This window comes from Hippopotamus amphibius, chromosome 3 (assembly GCF_030028045.1).
Source record: "Hippopotamus amphibius kiboko isolate mHipAmp2 chromosome 3, mHipAmp2.hap2, whole genome shotgun sequence".
Classification (NCBI taxonomy): Eukaryota; Metazoa; Chordata; class Mammalia; order Artiodactyla; family Hippopotamidae; genus Hippopotamus; species Hippopotamus amphibius.
In genome coordinates this window covers 72,993,492-73,010,100 of record NC_080188.1, presented here as the reverse complement: position 1 = coordinate 73,010,100, position 16,609 = coordinate 72,993,492, and the positions used below count along the sequence as shown (strand labels likewise).

Here is a 16,609-nt window from a genome sequence, read left to right as displayed (position 1 = left end):
CACGGGGTTTCTCTAGTTGCTATGAGCGGGAGCTACTCTTCATTGTGGTGCACGGGCTCCTCACTGCGGTGGCTTCTCTTGTTGCAGAGCATGGGCTCTAGGCACACAGGCTTCAGTAGTTGTGGCACACGGCCTCAATAGTTGTGCCTCACGGGCTCTAGAGCACAGGCTCAATAGTTGTGGCACGTGGGCTTAGTTTCTTCGTGGTATATGGGATCTTCCTGGAGCAGGGCTCAAACCCATGTCCCTTGCATTGGCAGGTGGATTCTTAACCACTGCGCCACCAGGGAAGTCCCGCATCCTGTTTAGTTTCATCTCAGTTCTTTTCTTTTCCTCTCACTTGATGTTCCCCCTTGGTATTTACCATTACAGCCTCTTGCTGTTTTTCCCGCCATCTTAGTTTGCTCGCTACTCGTGGACTTCTATATAAGTCTCAAGTGTATGTTGGTCTCCTTTTAGGAAACAACCAAAGCTTACTTTGCTGTTAAAAATGCCAGTAATTATTTTAGAAACCAAGGACAGAATATCAAAGACAAAAATGAATTAACAAGGGAAACATGTCCTCTTCTACCTGTGGTATGTTTAGGGATGTACCACATGGTAGGTACTTAATAGATTTTGATTGGTTGGTAAGCTGATTAGTTAGCTGCTTGGTTGGTTGACTGAATGGCTGGTTGGCTGGCTGGCTGGCTAGATGTTGGTTGGTTAGTTAGCTGACTAGTGGATTGGTTGACTGGCTAGCTTCTGGTTGACTGGATAGATGTTTGGTGATTGGCTCACTGACTGGTCAGTTGATTGGGTGACTGGTGAAAAATGAGAGTGGTAATTTAGCTTTGGTTTTAAATTCAGGCCTAATTTTACTCAGATTCTGACTGACCTGTCACTAACTCTATGATATTAGTCAATTTACTTAAGCTCTTTAAGTCTCAACTCATTCTATAAAATAGTATTTTTCTCATAAGTTTGTTGTAAGAATAATGGTGATATTGCTTACAAAGCTTTAGCACAGTACTTAGGCTATATTAGCTCTTTATTAGTATATGCTCACTATTTTAAAGAAAAGAAAGAAGCTTGAGTTTTACTTCCAAAGGAAACAAAATTAGTGAAAAGAGATGATTATTCTTTTTAAATGTTTGCCCTATTTATCGTCATCCTTCAAATATGTTTCACAGCTGCAAATACACATCTGTTACAATTAGAAGTACACATACCTGAAAAGATTACAACGTGTGGGAAACAAGCACACAGGCAAACCATTTTTTTTCCTTGACAGATTAAAATATAATTCTCTCCTCACCCTCTCCCTCTCCCACTCTTCCTCATTGCCCTATCATTGCATTATTGCAGGAATCATTAGGATAGTAACTTTCTCTATTAAAAGAAGTTATGCATAATATGTTATTTCTTTTTTATAACTTCTTATACATATATATTTTAATATATATATATTTATCAATCACTTGCAAGAGACAAAACACTATTGGTTACAGCACTTAACCAAGGCTTAATTCATACATGCTTTCTTTTTTTTTAAAAAAACTCTTTACTGGAATATAATTGCTTTACACTGTTGTGCCAGTTTTTGCTGTACAACTGAGTGAATCAGCTGTATTTATACATATATCCCCATATCCCCTCCTTCCTGAGACTCCCTATTATTTCTTCACATGGGTGATAATGCTTACCCAGGTGTTTGCTTTATACTTATTTGCTAAACTGAATATGTATGATTTATGTATTTTCCTGCCCTGGTTTATTGTGTGCTATCAGACACAAAGTTAAGAATTACAAGTCTTTATGACTAACAAGCAGCTTTTGGTTTTTCAGCGCCGACTGGGAGATGCAGCAAAGAAAGCCATCAGCAAGCTCCAGGTCAGGACCATCAAGAAGGGTGACAAGGTAACAGCCTCTTTTCTTTTTGGTGAGGAGCTATTTAAAGAAGCTCCTGAGATTCCTAGCAGCCAGTGTACAAAAGAAGATGAGAGAGGGTATAATAACAGATGTTTCTCCTGTAAACCTCCGTTATTATACTCTTCTTTATTAAATGTAATTTAAAGCAGTTTATAAAATGCATACAATAGGACAGTAAAGTAGTTGGATAGGAAATATGAGAAATTAGAAAGTAAGTATAGGAAAAATAAAGCCAGGATGAAATAGTACACAGATTCATTACCTCAAATGAACAGCAGAAATTGGTCCCAAATTTAGGTTGGGGCTTTCTAGCAGCCAGTGCAAAGAAGGAGACAATATTCAATATTCAAACAAATCTAATTACCTTATTCCAGTGTCCCACAAGATAAAAACAAAATGGCTCTTCCTGGGATTACGACTTGAGAAAGTTTTTCCATGAATCCTCACAAGGAAGACAGTGTTATATGCTGAGTGATGTCCTCCACTTAAGTCTGCAGTAAATGCAAGAAGCATATTTAGTCCCTCTGAAGTTGAATTTCTAGAACCCAACAGTCATTGCAATAGAGCTCATTCTAGAACGGTCATCCTAGAACCACCCCCAGCTGTAGAATGATGACATAAAGCCAAAAGCAGAAGCATATCTTAAGGAAGGACCACAAAGCAGGCCAGTCTTGGCCCATAAGCCTCAAAGGGCTCTGTTCTTCCTGGGAGAATATTTTCCCACAGGACAAATTTTAGAGCAGGGGATTGCAGTACGTGGATTGGGGGCTCCTTGGGGTATTGTAAGAGATTCACAGCTCTGCTCATATACAGGTGTTGTCTCTAATCTAAATAATTGATTTGTCTCACTAATTACATGCTGCTGTTTTTCAACTATATAAAAATACCGCTGAGCTTAATAGGATAAAATTCATTTAAAAGCATCACTAAATTTAAAGCATATTTTTTCATTACTTTTTCCTCCTCAAACAGAAAAAGAAAAGAATGAAGACTGTTACATAAGTAATATGTTATGAGATGTTGAAAGATATTTATGTACTGGAAAAGAAAGCTGGAACCACAATTTTAGAGTTGTGTACATTAGATTCCCGAGGAACGGATGGATTAAATATCGTTTTGATAATTCTCCATGAACAGTATTTCTCATTCTTGAGACTTTGCTGTGTCACCTCTGATTATAATAAGTAGCATTATTAGTAACGGTACATTAAAAAACTATTCCTCACAAAAGCTCTTGCAGTGGAACCAGGAAACGAACCGTGGGGGTTGGAAGGAATAGAAACTAAACCAGTGTACAATAAATTATGGATAAGAAAACTGGCACCAAGACAGTTGAAAGCCTTGCTCCAGGCAAGCTCTCCTTTGGCTTGTTATTTGCGTGTTTGCAGGAGTTGAAGCTAGAAAAGCAGGCTCATCTGTGCTTTCTCTGTTGCAGGAAACAGAGTCTGATTTTGACAACTGTGCAGTTTGTATTGAAGGGTACAAGCCCAACGATGTCGTCCGGATCTTGCCCTGCCGGTGAGTGGCTAGGCTGCCTGCTTTTGACTGGGGCATGTGTGGAGAGTGTCTGCTGGCCTCACTGGCTCTGACCTGCTCGGCCTAGCCCTGCAAGGTCAGTCTGCCCAGAGGGTTCCATATTCAAATAAGAAACCACCAACACGCTTATTCTTTTTGTATAACCTTTCTCCTTGAAAACATTTTGTCTTGTGAAATTGGAAGTATTTTTCCAATCCTCTTTACACCAAAAGTAGGAGACTGCTGTGACCTAGGACCACATAATACACAGTTTGATGATGTAGCTCCAAGGTCAAGTTTTTTTTTTTAATAACAGATCTATAATATTCAGAATTATATTCGCTTTTACAAGTGTTATTTTAATTAAAATAATAAACTCTTAAAAATGTTTTCTGAAAGATCATGAAGGGATCAGCAAGCAGAATATAGTCAGGAATAGGTAAGAAAACAAAGGCAGATTTCATTCCCTCTTATTTTTTATTCACAAGAAGAGAATATGACAGTCACCCCCAAACTTCTTGAATCTAGAGGAAGATGCCAGCCTGTGCAGTTTGAAAAACTCCCCAGGTGATTCTCATAGAACCTTAATCATCTCCCTTAGCTAATTCACCATTAGGGTGTTTGGATTCTTTTTGTACAGTTAAAATTAAATAAATTTAAATATTTCAGTAAAATAAAATATTTTAAATTTGCCTAAAGCTTTTTTAGTGTTTTTGCATCTGTGCAAGTGTCCTAAAAATAAAAATTTAATTCTGCCTTAAAGAAAGAGTCTTCACTTAGAAATATGGGCTTTAAAAATTCTTGAGTATTTAAGTAAATGAAGAAAACAGACACCACCAGATATAAAACAATCCATTCGTCATAAAACAATGCGATGTTAAGAACTATTTATTAGAAACACAAAAGAAATAAGATATGCCTTAGAGGAATTAGTTCGATAATCCCAAAATGACAAAGAAGTGACAAAAAGCGACAAGATACTCAAATAGATACAGACACTCCAAGGGGAATGGATTGCGCTTGAAATACTCTCAGGCGAATTGATCAGTAGGGAAAAAGGCCTGTAGAAAGTGCACTCTTGGTGGCCCTTCAAGGAAGATTCTCTTTCCTTAGTTTATAGACGCTTGACTGTCTCTAAGAACCAAGCATAAATCAGGACACGTAAAGACTCGGCAGTGTCCTTCATATGAGGGTACTATAGATAAATTCTCTCTCTAGACATTGTACTTGGTATTTGCCTGGTGACTTCTAGAGATGCTCGCCAAGAATGGCAGTATGCGAACTACAGAGGGCCCCTGCTGGTAGCATCTTTCCTCTCTGCAATATTTTATTAAAAGTTTTATAAAGCCTCATAGCTATAAGCAAGGAAAGTGCTTGCTTTTACTTTCCTTTGGAGCTGGCTTAGAGCCCTATGACGCTCCTACTAATAAAACATATCCAAAGCTAAAATTAAAGTCAAATAGCATCTTTTCCCTGAGAATCCAACGACCTTTACAAATGTAATTAAGAAAATCTGTTTTAAAAACTATATATAGGCCGCTTTAACTCCATCATTCACACAGTATAAAATACCTTGTTCATTTAGAGCTCTCTCATGAGTGTGTTTCATGTTACTACGTATAATTTCTAGGGGCTGCATAATATCCAAGTCATAGATGTACCACAGTGTAATTTGCCATGCTCCTGTTGTGGACCATTTGGCCAATTTCAGTTTTTAAGTATGACAAATTACATTGCTTTAGCAGTGTTTAGATTGTCATGATATATTATCCCAGATCTCCTTTTATAGTATACTTTCTGGAAATATTAACCAAGACAAAAATAACACTTTGATATTTGTCACACGCAAGAAAAGAAACTTTAGGAACTTTATTTATGCTAGCCCTTGTCCTAAACCAGTTTAGTTTGGCCTCAGGTTCCTCCTTTTTACATCCTCATTTGCTTCTCAGCTTATTTCTTGATTCTTTTTGCTTCAAGTTCCTTGCTGTCCATCTGCTTTCATTTCCTTCCTGCGGGCCCTGCTTTAAATAACAAATACATCGAGCATTACCAAACACAGGTTATAGTTACTGTTTGATCTTAGACGAGCCACACAGACCTACTCTTTGAAGAGCTCATCTGATTTTTCCATGCAGCTTTTAAAATCAAGATATTTTTATGCCTGTTGCTGGTTTCTGCCAGACAGTTCTCACTAATGGATGTTATCAAACAAATGCACTGGCATTTGCTAGATAATTTCCTCTGGGGTATTATTAAGCCTTTGCTCCTGTGAACTACATAGTCTCTCTTTCCCATTATTTCCAAGCTGACTCATCCACAGAATTCTTTGCATCTCCTTGGAGTAAAAACAGTTTCAAAAAATGTTCCAGCATATTGTCTTTCTTCCCTCACACTCTTTTCTGTGGCCTCCCAACTCCTGACACGCTGGGTGCCTCCCTTCTCTACGGTTGCCATTTAGGGTGTCTTTCCAAATCGCCCAGTCTTGTACCATGACTTTTTCAAAATCATTCTGCCGATTGTGTCTCTTTTAAAGACACTTGCACAGATTAGGATGAATTAATAAACGATTCTTCCTCTTTATTTGTAGTCATGGTGATGATTACAGTTAAATTGTGCACATATTCGTGTACCGTTTCTTCGCCCTTGTTCTTACTTCATCAGGGTCCTTCTCTAACACTTGAAGGCAAGCTTCCCCTCTTGGGTAAGCCTGGACGTGCACGGTTCATGTGAGGGAGGGACCCACAGCCGCACACAAAACACCTCAGGTCTAACTTTTGTGGTTTGGATTGGATCCTAATACACCACTAAGACGTTTTCCCAGGAACTCTGGTTTTGCTGCAACACATCTATGCCAAAACATATAACGCACTATATTTTAGGGCTGGTTTCTGTGACTCGGGTTCGTACTTGCAATTACGATTCTTAGTCACAAAAGGTATCTTATTAAAGTTCTGTTGTCTTCTCTTGTGCAGAGAAGAAGTTGGGGCTGTCTGATTCTTCTGTGGCTTTTATCCTAGAGTGTCCCCATTGTCCTTCAGAGGCTATTCATTTCAATCTATTTAACAACCCAGTTTCAAACACAGTGTCTTAGAAAGAGTGTTACCTCCTTGGGCAGAAAGTCCTTGTTTGTCAATTTTTAAAAACAAAGCAATGAATGCATCCTTTCTCTATGTGCCTATGCAGTTTTTTCCTATCTCTAATTTATAACTGAAGTATTATCACTGATTTGGGGAGATATTAGTTTCTACTACTGTCTTTTCCTTTGTTTGCAAACTCTCCCCCACAATTTAGGAAAAAGTATTAAAGCTCCTTGGCAAACAAACAGACCCTTGCCGTAACCTTTTTAGTAACTAAATGCTTTATTTGAAACAACAAACATTTCTTTTGTAGCAACTGTATGCCAGGAATAGTGTGAAGTGTCAGACATGGAAAGACACATGGCACATTGCCTGCTCTAAGGGGAATCAGGCTAGTGAGGGAGAGATGGGAGTTTAAGTGATCACAATACAGAGTGTCATATATGCAGCAATAATAGCAAAATTAATTAAAAATTTGGAGAAACTAATACCAGCCATAAGGAAGTTAAGAAAGGCTCCACACACACACACACCCCTTCATATTTTTTAACCATGGTTGTTTTTCCCATTACATCGTCATTTTAGAAAATTTGTAGAATGGATAAATATGTAATCCTCTGTGTAACTCCCTCATACAGGGAACAACTGCTAACATTTTTATAATTTCCTTTTATTTCCTATGCCTGTTTTCTGCAAGTTTGAGATACTACTGTCAACATCAACTAATATCCTGCTCTTTTCACTTAACATTAAAAGAATTTGCGAGAAATAGTACTAAGTTATTGTGTCTCGTTTCAAACTTCCTTTGGCCTCTGACTCCGTAGGCAGAAGCTGATCAACGTCTAGGTTGAATAAATCAACCAAAGACCCTGGGATGTTGGCTCTTATTCCTCAAGAATCCGGGTCTTTTCATGGGCCAGTCAGAATTGTCCTTGGAGCGTTTAAAACTGGAATGTGTCCTGACTCCCTTTAGCTCATTCCTTAGTAACCCATTGATGAGCAGTTCACATTGCATCATCCCAGCCCACCAGAGACAGCAAAGCTGTTTTTCATAGACAGAGGACAGAGTTTGGCTGGGTAGTAATGGCCCATGGAGGCCGCGTGTCTTACTGGCTTATTATTGTTACAGTTGAATTACAAATAAAATCGTCTAAAACTCAAGTGTTTATCTTTGGTAGCTGTGCCTCCAACTTTTAATCAGTTTGTATACAAAATTTTCACACTTATACAGTACCTCCTGTAGTTATGATCCCAGAGAGACAGCAGGGTGTGTTCCCAAAAGAGATCTCAGTTCTCTGCCCAGGAATTGAACCTGGATAGCCTGGATGAAAACCAGAAATCCTAGCCGCCAGTCCACCAGGGGCTGGGAGCTGGAAGAAGAGTGGCCCTGGCTCTTATCCCCATTGAAAGCAAGAATTTTTCCAGGAGGCAAAAACTGTAAAAACAGGTACAAAGTTTATTATTAGAGATACAGCATAACTACGGGAAAGGACACAGAGAAACAGTTTAAACCAGAAGCAAGAGAGAAACACACACCCAGAGAGAAAGCCTATGGGCGTCCTCTCTAATGAGGAGAAGCTCAGTACAGAGGTGGTTTAAATCACTTATATAGGACAGACCTTCCAGTGTCTTTGTTTACATTTGGCCAATTATCTTGTTTCTTTTCTCACACCTGACCAGTCCTAGGACCCTCCCCAAGATGCATGCATGACTTTTTGCTAAGATGGATCCCACCTGCTGAGGCCTGTGGGGGTATGTCCACACTTACTATGGGATGGCGCCCTCTCCCTTTTCGACCCCCAAGGAGCTTTCTTCCATATGTGCAGAGAGGCAAGTTTTCCTTGACCTCAGGAGTTGTCACCTTATCTCTTTACCTCAGCAGAGCTCAGCTTCTGCCACTGGCTTTGTCCTTGGAGGTTCTGGGTGGGAGCCAAGCTTCCATTTTACTCCACTTGACAACACACCAGCTGTCTGGCCCAGGGGCCCATCCGTCTCCTACCTGAGTTACATTTTGTAAATTGTGTTTCCTGGAGGGTACTGGAGGAGGCAGTGCTGTCCACACTGCCTGCACTTTTACTGAGGACTTTGTGTGCATTTTGGAGCTGGGAGTTGAGGTCAGTGAGCGGCTCTGTAGGTCCATGGCTTGTTGGGCTCCTCACTCTTCACAACAGGTTCGGTTTTGTCCTGAGCAAGCTTACCTGCGTGTGGTAAAATATACACAGCATAAAATTGATCATTTTAATGACTTTTAAGTTTATATTTCCATGACATACAGTATATTCAAGTTATTGTGCACCCATGAGGGCCATCCATCTCCAGATTGAAACTCTGTAGCCATTAAACCATAACTCTCCACTCCCCCAGCCTGGTGTGGTGTGTGTGTGTTTTAATTTAGGCTTGATTTATATTAACAGAAGAAAATGTCCATGAAGGAACTTAGGTTTTGATTCAAGAATCTAATTTAGCTAGCTAAAAATGGATTTTTACGTATTCAGTTCGAAACCTGATAATGAATGATAATTCTGAATATATCTGGTATTATTATTATTGCTCTTATTACAATACTGATGTGATATTACTCTTATCATTATTATTAGACGTGTTACTGTTCCTGTGGCTATAACTAAAATCATTACCACCATCCATTTTTTCCTGGCTTTCTGCAGTAGCCTTCGCACTAATCTCCCTGTTGCTACTCCTGCCCCTTAATCATTTATTCCCCTAGGTCTATTTTTAATTGTCCAGCTAGATTAGCTGGACTCCCGGTACTTTTTTAGTGAGTACAGATTTAAACTTATTAAGTACATCAGAAGTATGACTTTAAAAAAGTTTCTTTAGGAAGATTAATTGAAATATAATTCGGTCCTTCTGTTTCTCTAAAATGTATTTCAGTAACACGGTAGATTCACAGAAAATTAAGAACGTGCCCTATTTCATATTCGGCACTGTTTCATATTCGCTCCTTACAAGAGAATTGAGTTGGTTGGTGCAGTTGCCACTGATTTCATCAGGAATTACTGTAAGAAGTAATCTGAGGAAACTTGCCATTGTGGCTCTTGTTAGGATTTTTACTCTAGAATTTTTACTCTGGTTTCATCGTGAGGACTCGCCAGAGCAGTTCACATATGGAATACCCGCATTCCTCCTGAGCAAGGGAAGGTTTTGTATTGTGCATACGAAACTGTGCCGTTTTCCAGGGGTTTTTTTCCCTATGTTTGTTGATAGAAAGCCAAGAGCCAAATCTGTAGCGCATCCCATATCCTAAAGGGATTTTTTGCTTCATCCCTGACTCTGTTTTATGTCTCTGTTCTTATTTTTCTTTCTTCTTTTGCTTTTATGGCAACTTTTTGGATATCTGCATCTCTTAAGTCACCTTAAGTCCTTTCTAGAGGAAACATTTTCCATGTGTTTAAAACTTTGTCAATATCATTTTTAATTGATATGTAATATCCCCTATGTCCTAATTTATTTGACTATTTTGGGGCATTTATGTGGCTCCTCCCTTCCATACCCACATGCTTTTTTTGCTACTATAAATAGGGCTGTGATAAATAGCTATGTGTGTGTAGACCTGAGTTACATTTTTGGATCATTTCTTTGTTTCTAAGGCTACAAATTCAAATTGCCTAGTTGCTTTCCAGAAAGTGGTACTGAAGGAGTTTTCCGGTCAGTCAGAGCTAAGAAGAATACTCCAAGCAAAGATAACTAGTGGTAGCCTGGAGTTGTCAGAATATAATGCACATGTCAAGATAATGGTGGAGAGGTAGGTCAGCCCAGATCATTTAGGACCTGCATGCCCGGCTAAGGAGGACCTGCTGAGGCATTCAGCTTTTGCTCTGTACACAGTGTACTGGCATCAAGTGGAATGCGGCTTAAAGGGATCTGAATGGAGTCAGGGGGACCAGTGAGGAGACTATGGCAAAGTCAAGGCAAGAAATGCTCTCCGCCTGACTTGAAGTGTTGGCACTGGGCATATAGGGAGAAGGGTCTAGTCAGGAGAGATTCAGGAGGTAAACCTAGCATGAGTCAGCCATTCGGAATACTTGAAAATAGCTGCCCCTGTCAGATGGTGACTGATAGATACATCTGTATTTGTTTGCATTTGAAAGATTCTCATATCTTTCCATTTGGATTGGAAACAATAGAAAAAAAATCCAGCAGTTAGGGCGCTGTTATTCAAAATCTGTAACAGAAGAAACAGATTTCAAATCCTGAAACAGATTTTCTTTCTCACTCAAAAATCAAAACAAAACAAAACACAGCAAAACAAAACAACCTGAAGACCAGCTTTGGCTTATCGTTTTAAAACTTTCTTCTAAGTTATTCAACCAAAAGCAATCCCGTAATTGGGTCATTTAGTCAGAGTTCCCATTTGGATAGACAGTTGTTGGATTCTGTGTCTGAATGCTATGCTACCCTTCCTCTTTTTTATCTCTCTGTTTTAGAAATGAGGCTAGATTTCAGTTGTTTCTGTGTAAGAGATCTCTTTAGTAATTCAGGACATAGAATATATCATACTGTTTCCTTTTTTCCCCCCTTCTTTGAAACTTAGGTCTGCATTTTTACAAAATCAGAACATGACTAATAGCAGTGGTATTGAAAGAGATGAAATGGAGATTTAAACACAATAATATGCCAGACTAAAAAGAGAAAACAGAAGAAATGGTTACTGTTAAAGTATAGAACAAATTAATAGAGGACAGATAAAGCTTGTATGTGCAAATCAGGGCAATAGACACTCTCATTTGCAAAGGAATTTCTAATGACATTCCAGTATCTGAATCAGAGAGATACGAAAAAGGATAGGCTTAGAGATTTGGAAAAGGAATTTTTTGAAGGCTGTTGATTTGGTCTCCTAATTCAGTGAATTCTCTGAGGGTCTGTTGCATACCATCTGTCTACACTTGACAAGAGGCTTATACATCATCTTTGTCCATCTACCGAAACAACCAGCTACTTTCCTTTCTCAGTTGATGTAATGGATGTATGTATACTTTTAACATGGACCTAATTATTGACTCCTCAGACACTACAATCCATTAACTCCTATCCCTAAGGACAGGTGATATCTTCCTCTACAAGAGAGGCAGCTCTGGGAGAGATCTAGTACGTGGCAAACAGGAGAGGGATCCATTTGCAAAGCTTTGTGAACAAATCTAAGGCTCCCAGAGTGACTTGCCTGCCGAGGACCAGGCTCCTTAAAATTGAATTAGTAAGATTTACGGAGCTAATGTTGGTGAGAGCCCAGTGCCTACCCGACAAGCGCGTTACTGCCAGTGGCTTGCATCCAATGGACCTCTCTCTCTGCTTATTCACTGTGTCCCAGAGAGTTTCCTTGTTCTCGTTGGATGCCTCCAACTAAACCCACCTGGGCAATTCATAGCCTCCCCTGCTTCTCCTGAAACTCTGATGTAGGATCCAGGTCTTGGGTCCTTCAGTGATAACCTAAGGCAGTGTCACAGTTGGACTCTGATATTCATCTGTGAATTTAGGGGCTCTCATTCACTCTCCCTGTCAGACACGGCATGATCATAATAAAGGACAATAACGTGAAGCATTATAATCTGACGTAGAAATGAACGTCATTTTAATATTTGAGAACTTCGGAAAATCACAAGTTTTACCAAAGGCACTAAAAATAGACACTAGCCCCTTAAGATTTCGAACCTCAGGGACCCATCTAATTTTAAGATGAGTCAAATGAACTGAATGTCTGTGTGAACAGAAGATTCCAACCTCTTTATGGGTAAAAAATAGTCTACAAAACACTAATGTGATCAGGATTCTGACAGTGAGCTTTGTAACTCGTGAAGTGGAAAACAAAGGGATGCTTTCTAGCCAGGCAGAACTGGTCTGTCCTGACTTTACACTGGTGTGCCTGTTAACATACGCTTGATTAGGAACAGATTTTTTTCCAAGTTCCTTTTTTTAAAAAAGTGTTGAATGCCGGCTGATTTTTATAAGATTTGACTTACTCTTTCATGCCCATGTTATGCAAATTAGCTTGTTGGTCATTCTTTTCTTTGCTGTTTTATATTTTTAAAATAACTTTAAATGTTTGATTACTAATTATAAGAAATTTTTTAAATGGTGAAAAGTATAAGGAAGTAAAGAAAAATAATCTCACCACCCGGAAATAATCATTATTAATATTAGTATACTTAATTTTTATAATGTAAGTATATATATATATAAAATCCCATGTATGTTGTTAAACATTGTAGAGACAGGCCACTAATATAATTTTTATTCCACTTTTTCATCCAATATTAAAAAGTAAGCATTTTCCTGTAACTTTAGAAATTATCTTAAAATATTTTAATGGTTGCATAATGGTCCGTTATTGGAGTTTCTTTAACTGTCCCCCCTATTGTTCAGCATTTAAATTGCCTCCAGTTTTCATCATTATAAAATCATGATCTCGATTTTTTTTTTTTTTCTGTATTTATCACTTAGGATATGTTCCTAAAAGTGAACTTCCTGGGTCAAAAGTGCTTTCCAAAGGATCTTGATAAGTTTTGTCTAACTGCTTTATTGAAAGGTGATAAAGATTTACACCAAACACTAGAAGGATGAGCTTGCATTAGTGTTCTTATGGAACCAATAAATAGTACCACATTTAAGCATCTTTCTCACCTAATAGCCAAATACAAAGGTAGCACTTAGCTTTAATTCCCATGTCTTTGATTTCTCTGAGATATTACTCTTGACTAACCTAAACTCTTCTGAGATATTACTCTTGACTAACCTAAGCTTTTCACGTATCCTATCTGTCAACTGAAAAAATCTTCACAGTGTGAGAGTTGTGAGTTCAGTTTTATCTGAGGCTTAATGAGGACTATAGCCTGGGAGACAGCCTCAGATACCTCTAGGGAAATCTTCCAAAGAAGAGGGTGGGGGAGGTTAGAATATGTGATTTTGGTGAAGCAGGAGATGTGCAGTCAAGCATGCATTTTGTCAGAAGGTTGCTGGTAGTCACAGAAAGGTTGCTGCTAGCCACGAGATGCAGATGTCTACATTAATGATTTCAGTGCTTTTCTAGATATGAGAACATGCAAGGAATTGGGCTCATAAAATCTTCTCCCCAAAATATCTAACTATCTGAAGGCCTGTCTTGCCAGTTTTTCCCCGAGCACAGAGTGCCTCATTCCTGATCTCCACCCTGAACTCCTTCCAGGGTGTGTTAAAGGTTAGCACGTGGTTAGTGACTTCATTCTTATAGAACCAGACGGCAAGCGACAATTTTTAGTTGGCATATCTAATGTAAATGTGAATTGTCATTGATGGTAAGATGCTTCCTGATTTCAGAGGTGTTAAAATGGGGGAGGAAAATGATATGGCATAGAACTGATAAAATGTGATGTGAACTATTTTTAACATTTTTGTTTTCATGGTAAATAGCATTTTTTCTCATTTAAATATGTTTGGTTTTTATGATGCTTTTGGATTAATAGAAAAAAGTTATGTTATAAAATTTATGAATTTTTAGCTTTATTTTTATCTCTAATCTTTCTTTACCAATAATAATAATAATAATAAAACAACTGAGCAATTAACTACATTTTTCAAGTTTCTCTGAACTTTATGTTGGTGTAGGCATCCCACTCAATAGTCATTATTTATGAAAACTGTTATTTAAAAAATTCTTTCAGGAACATAGTTTTACATACTCTGCCAAATTAAAAGTTATATAGTGTGCTGGGAGTTTAAAATAGCACAACTGCTTTGGAAATTTGTCATTTTCTACTGAAGTTAAACATACACTATCCTGTAACCTAGCAATTTCACTCTTGGATAGATACCCAAGAGAAATGAATGCATACATTCACAGAAAGACTTGTACAAGAATGGTTGTCATAGCACATTTATTCATAATAGCCAAAAAATAACCCCAAGGTCTAACAACAGGAAAAATCTGAAACTCAATTAGGGTACATTCATACAATGGACTACTACTCAGCAATAAAAAGGAAACAAGCGATCAATGGATGTACATTAAAGCAGAGATGAATCTGAAAACATTACATTGAACCAAAGAAGCCAAGAAAAAAGAATAGATACTTTATGATTCCATTAATATGAAATTTAATCACAGGCAAAGCTAATCTTTGGTGACTGAAGTCTTAATGATGGGTTCATGGCAGGGAGTGGGTATTGCCTGGTCATGAGCAGGAGAGAGCTCTCTGGGGTGATGGAGACAGCATAAATCTTCATCTGGGTAGTGTGTAAATAAATATATACATACTTAAGAAATCATCCAGTTTACTTAAGATTTATGCATTTTACTGTATATTAAACCTTAATGTAAAATAATGAAAGATGTTAGGGTACCAAAGAAACTATCTGTGGACTTAAAAAAAAGTTCGCTTTGTAAATTAGTCAAAAGTACATAACATTTAAGATCAGAGTTTGTTGATGGTGCTTTCTAATCATTTTTCTTTGATTACTTTGGATTTTTGTGAATAAACTGCCAAAAATTAGCTATCACTTCATCTAGCGGATTAAAAGAAGGATGCATGAAAGGAGATAGCCGTGTTGGTAAATGACGTCTGCTGTATTATTTTCTGTTGCATTTTCAGCAAAGCAAATGCCACCTTCAGAAAGAAGTCTTGAACTGTAATAACCTTGTTAAGTATGGCATTCTGACTTCAAATGTCCTGCTCCCCAGTTATGTTCATCAGCTATACCCTCAGGACGAATGCCAACCAGTTCTGCTGCCCCAGCCAAACAATATAATTAGACCAGCGTCGAGTTTTAAGCACAGAGCCTCCCTCTGCCAGAACCCAAAGGAATGAGACACACTGTAAGAGGACGATTCTGCAATTCCCTCAGAAGGCACATCCCCAAAGGATCGATTTCTTCCATTCGCTAAAAAAGAAATTGAGTTCAGTAGCAAGAGGATCTGATGCAGCTTCTTAGTTCTTTAAGTTTTGTTGGTTTTTCTTCACTGCTATTTAATCTCAGCACTGTGGACAAATGGCTGAAATAAGTGGCCATTTATTATAATACTTTGAAAAGCATTCTGCTGTTTACAAAGCTCTTTTAATATAAGTCTACCTTGCATCTCACAACAGCCTATAATAGAGTTAGCACAGGGACCGTTAATATCCCTTTATTTAACTAAAGGAAAACCTTAACTCAGAAGATCATAGAGTCCAAAACACAGCTAGGTTTCTGACTTCTGGGCCAGTACTCTTTCCAAGGCGCTGGTACCACTGCTATGCAAGTGACATCGTAGCCCCACTCTCCCCGCTGTCCCATGGGGGTGCTCTGCTATGCACTCAGCTCTCTGGGCCTATGGTTTTGGCTCTGAGTCTGCCTCAGAAACCCCCATCTCACTCTAAGCCAAATGTCTAAGAACCCCAAGGAATCCAGATCAAATCGAGCCCAGCTTTAAGGAATTTGCTTTCTCCACAGTGATTCCAAGCTTGTTATCATGGGCCTGAAAACAGACCCGCCTTTTTCACAGAAGGGCAGTGTTTGTGCTAGTGAAGTGAGCCATAATTTACTTTATTGCATTCTTTTATTTTCCCCTGCATCAGGTAAAACTGCTAGTATAGCAGATTAGCTTGCCAAAACAAAGCAATTGTGTTTATAACAACAGACATGATATGATTGCTACCGGTTCTGTGTGACAGCATTTTTTCCCTTTCCTTTTCTTCTTTCTCCTTTTTTTAAAAAATGATGTTTACATAACCTAAATAGGGAGAATCAGGGATAAATGCAGCTTCTCAAAATTGGTCCAAACATTTCAGACCAAGCCCAATAGCAGAATCGCTCCCACAGAGAGGCACTGGGCTGGTTGGGTAGAGTTTATGGTAGGGAGAGGCGGGTGTCTACTTAACTGGCCCCACAACACTGCATGGTCACTGCATGGTCACCACGGCAAGGACTTTCTGCATAGGAGACACAGAAAGAGGACATGCCATTGAAGGAAGTAACTTGATGATGAGCATTTCACGATCAGAAGGAATGAGGGAAGGTCTGGCTCAAGTCTATGATTATTTTCTTCATTGTTTATACCTCCTTCTGCTCAGCCCATCTAGATGATTTCATAACACTGATTTGGACCCATCCTTTCCAACTTTATTTCCAGTTCCTAGTTT

At 38.6% G+C, this 16,609-nt stretch overlaps 1 protein-coding gene across 1 annotated transcript in view; it reads left to right on the top strand.

Moving 5' to 3' along the window:
* The window catches only part of RNF150 (ring finger protein 150), a 254,113-nt gene that overhangs the window by 173,154 nt on the left and 64,350 nt on the right, over positions 1-16,609 (top strand). Inside the window, exons 3-4 of the mRNA XM_057727310.1 lie at positions 1,828-1,899; positions 3,347-3,429. Coding sequence (XP_057583293.1) covers positions 1,828-1,899; positions 3,347-3,429 — 155 coding nt within the window. The remainder of the gene's footprint in view (positions 1-1,827; positions 1,900-3,346; positions 3,430-16,609) is intronic.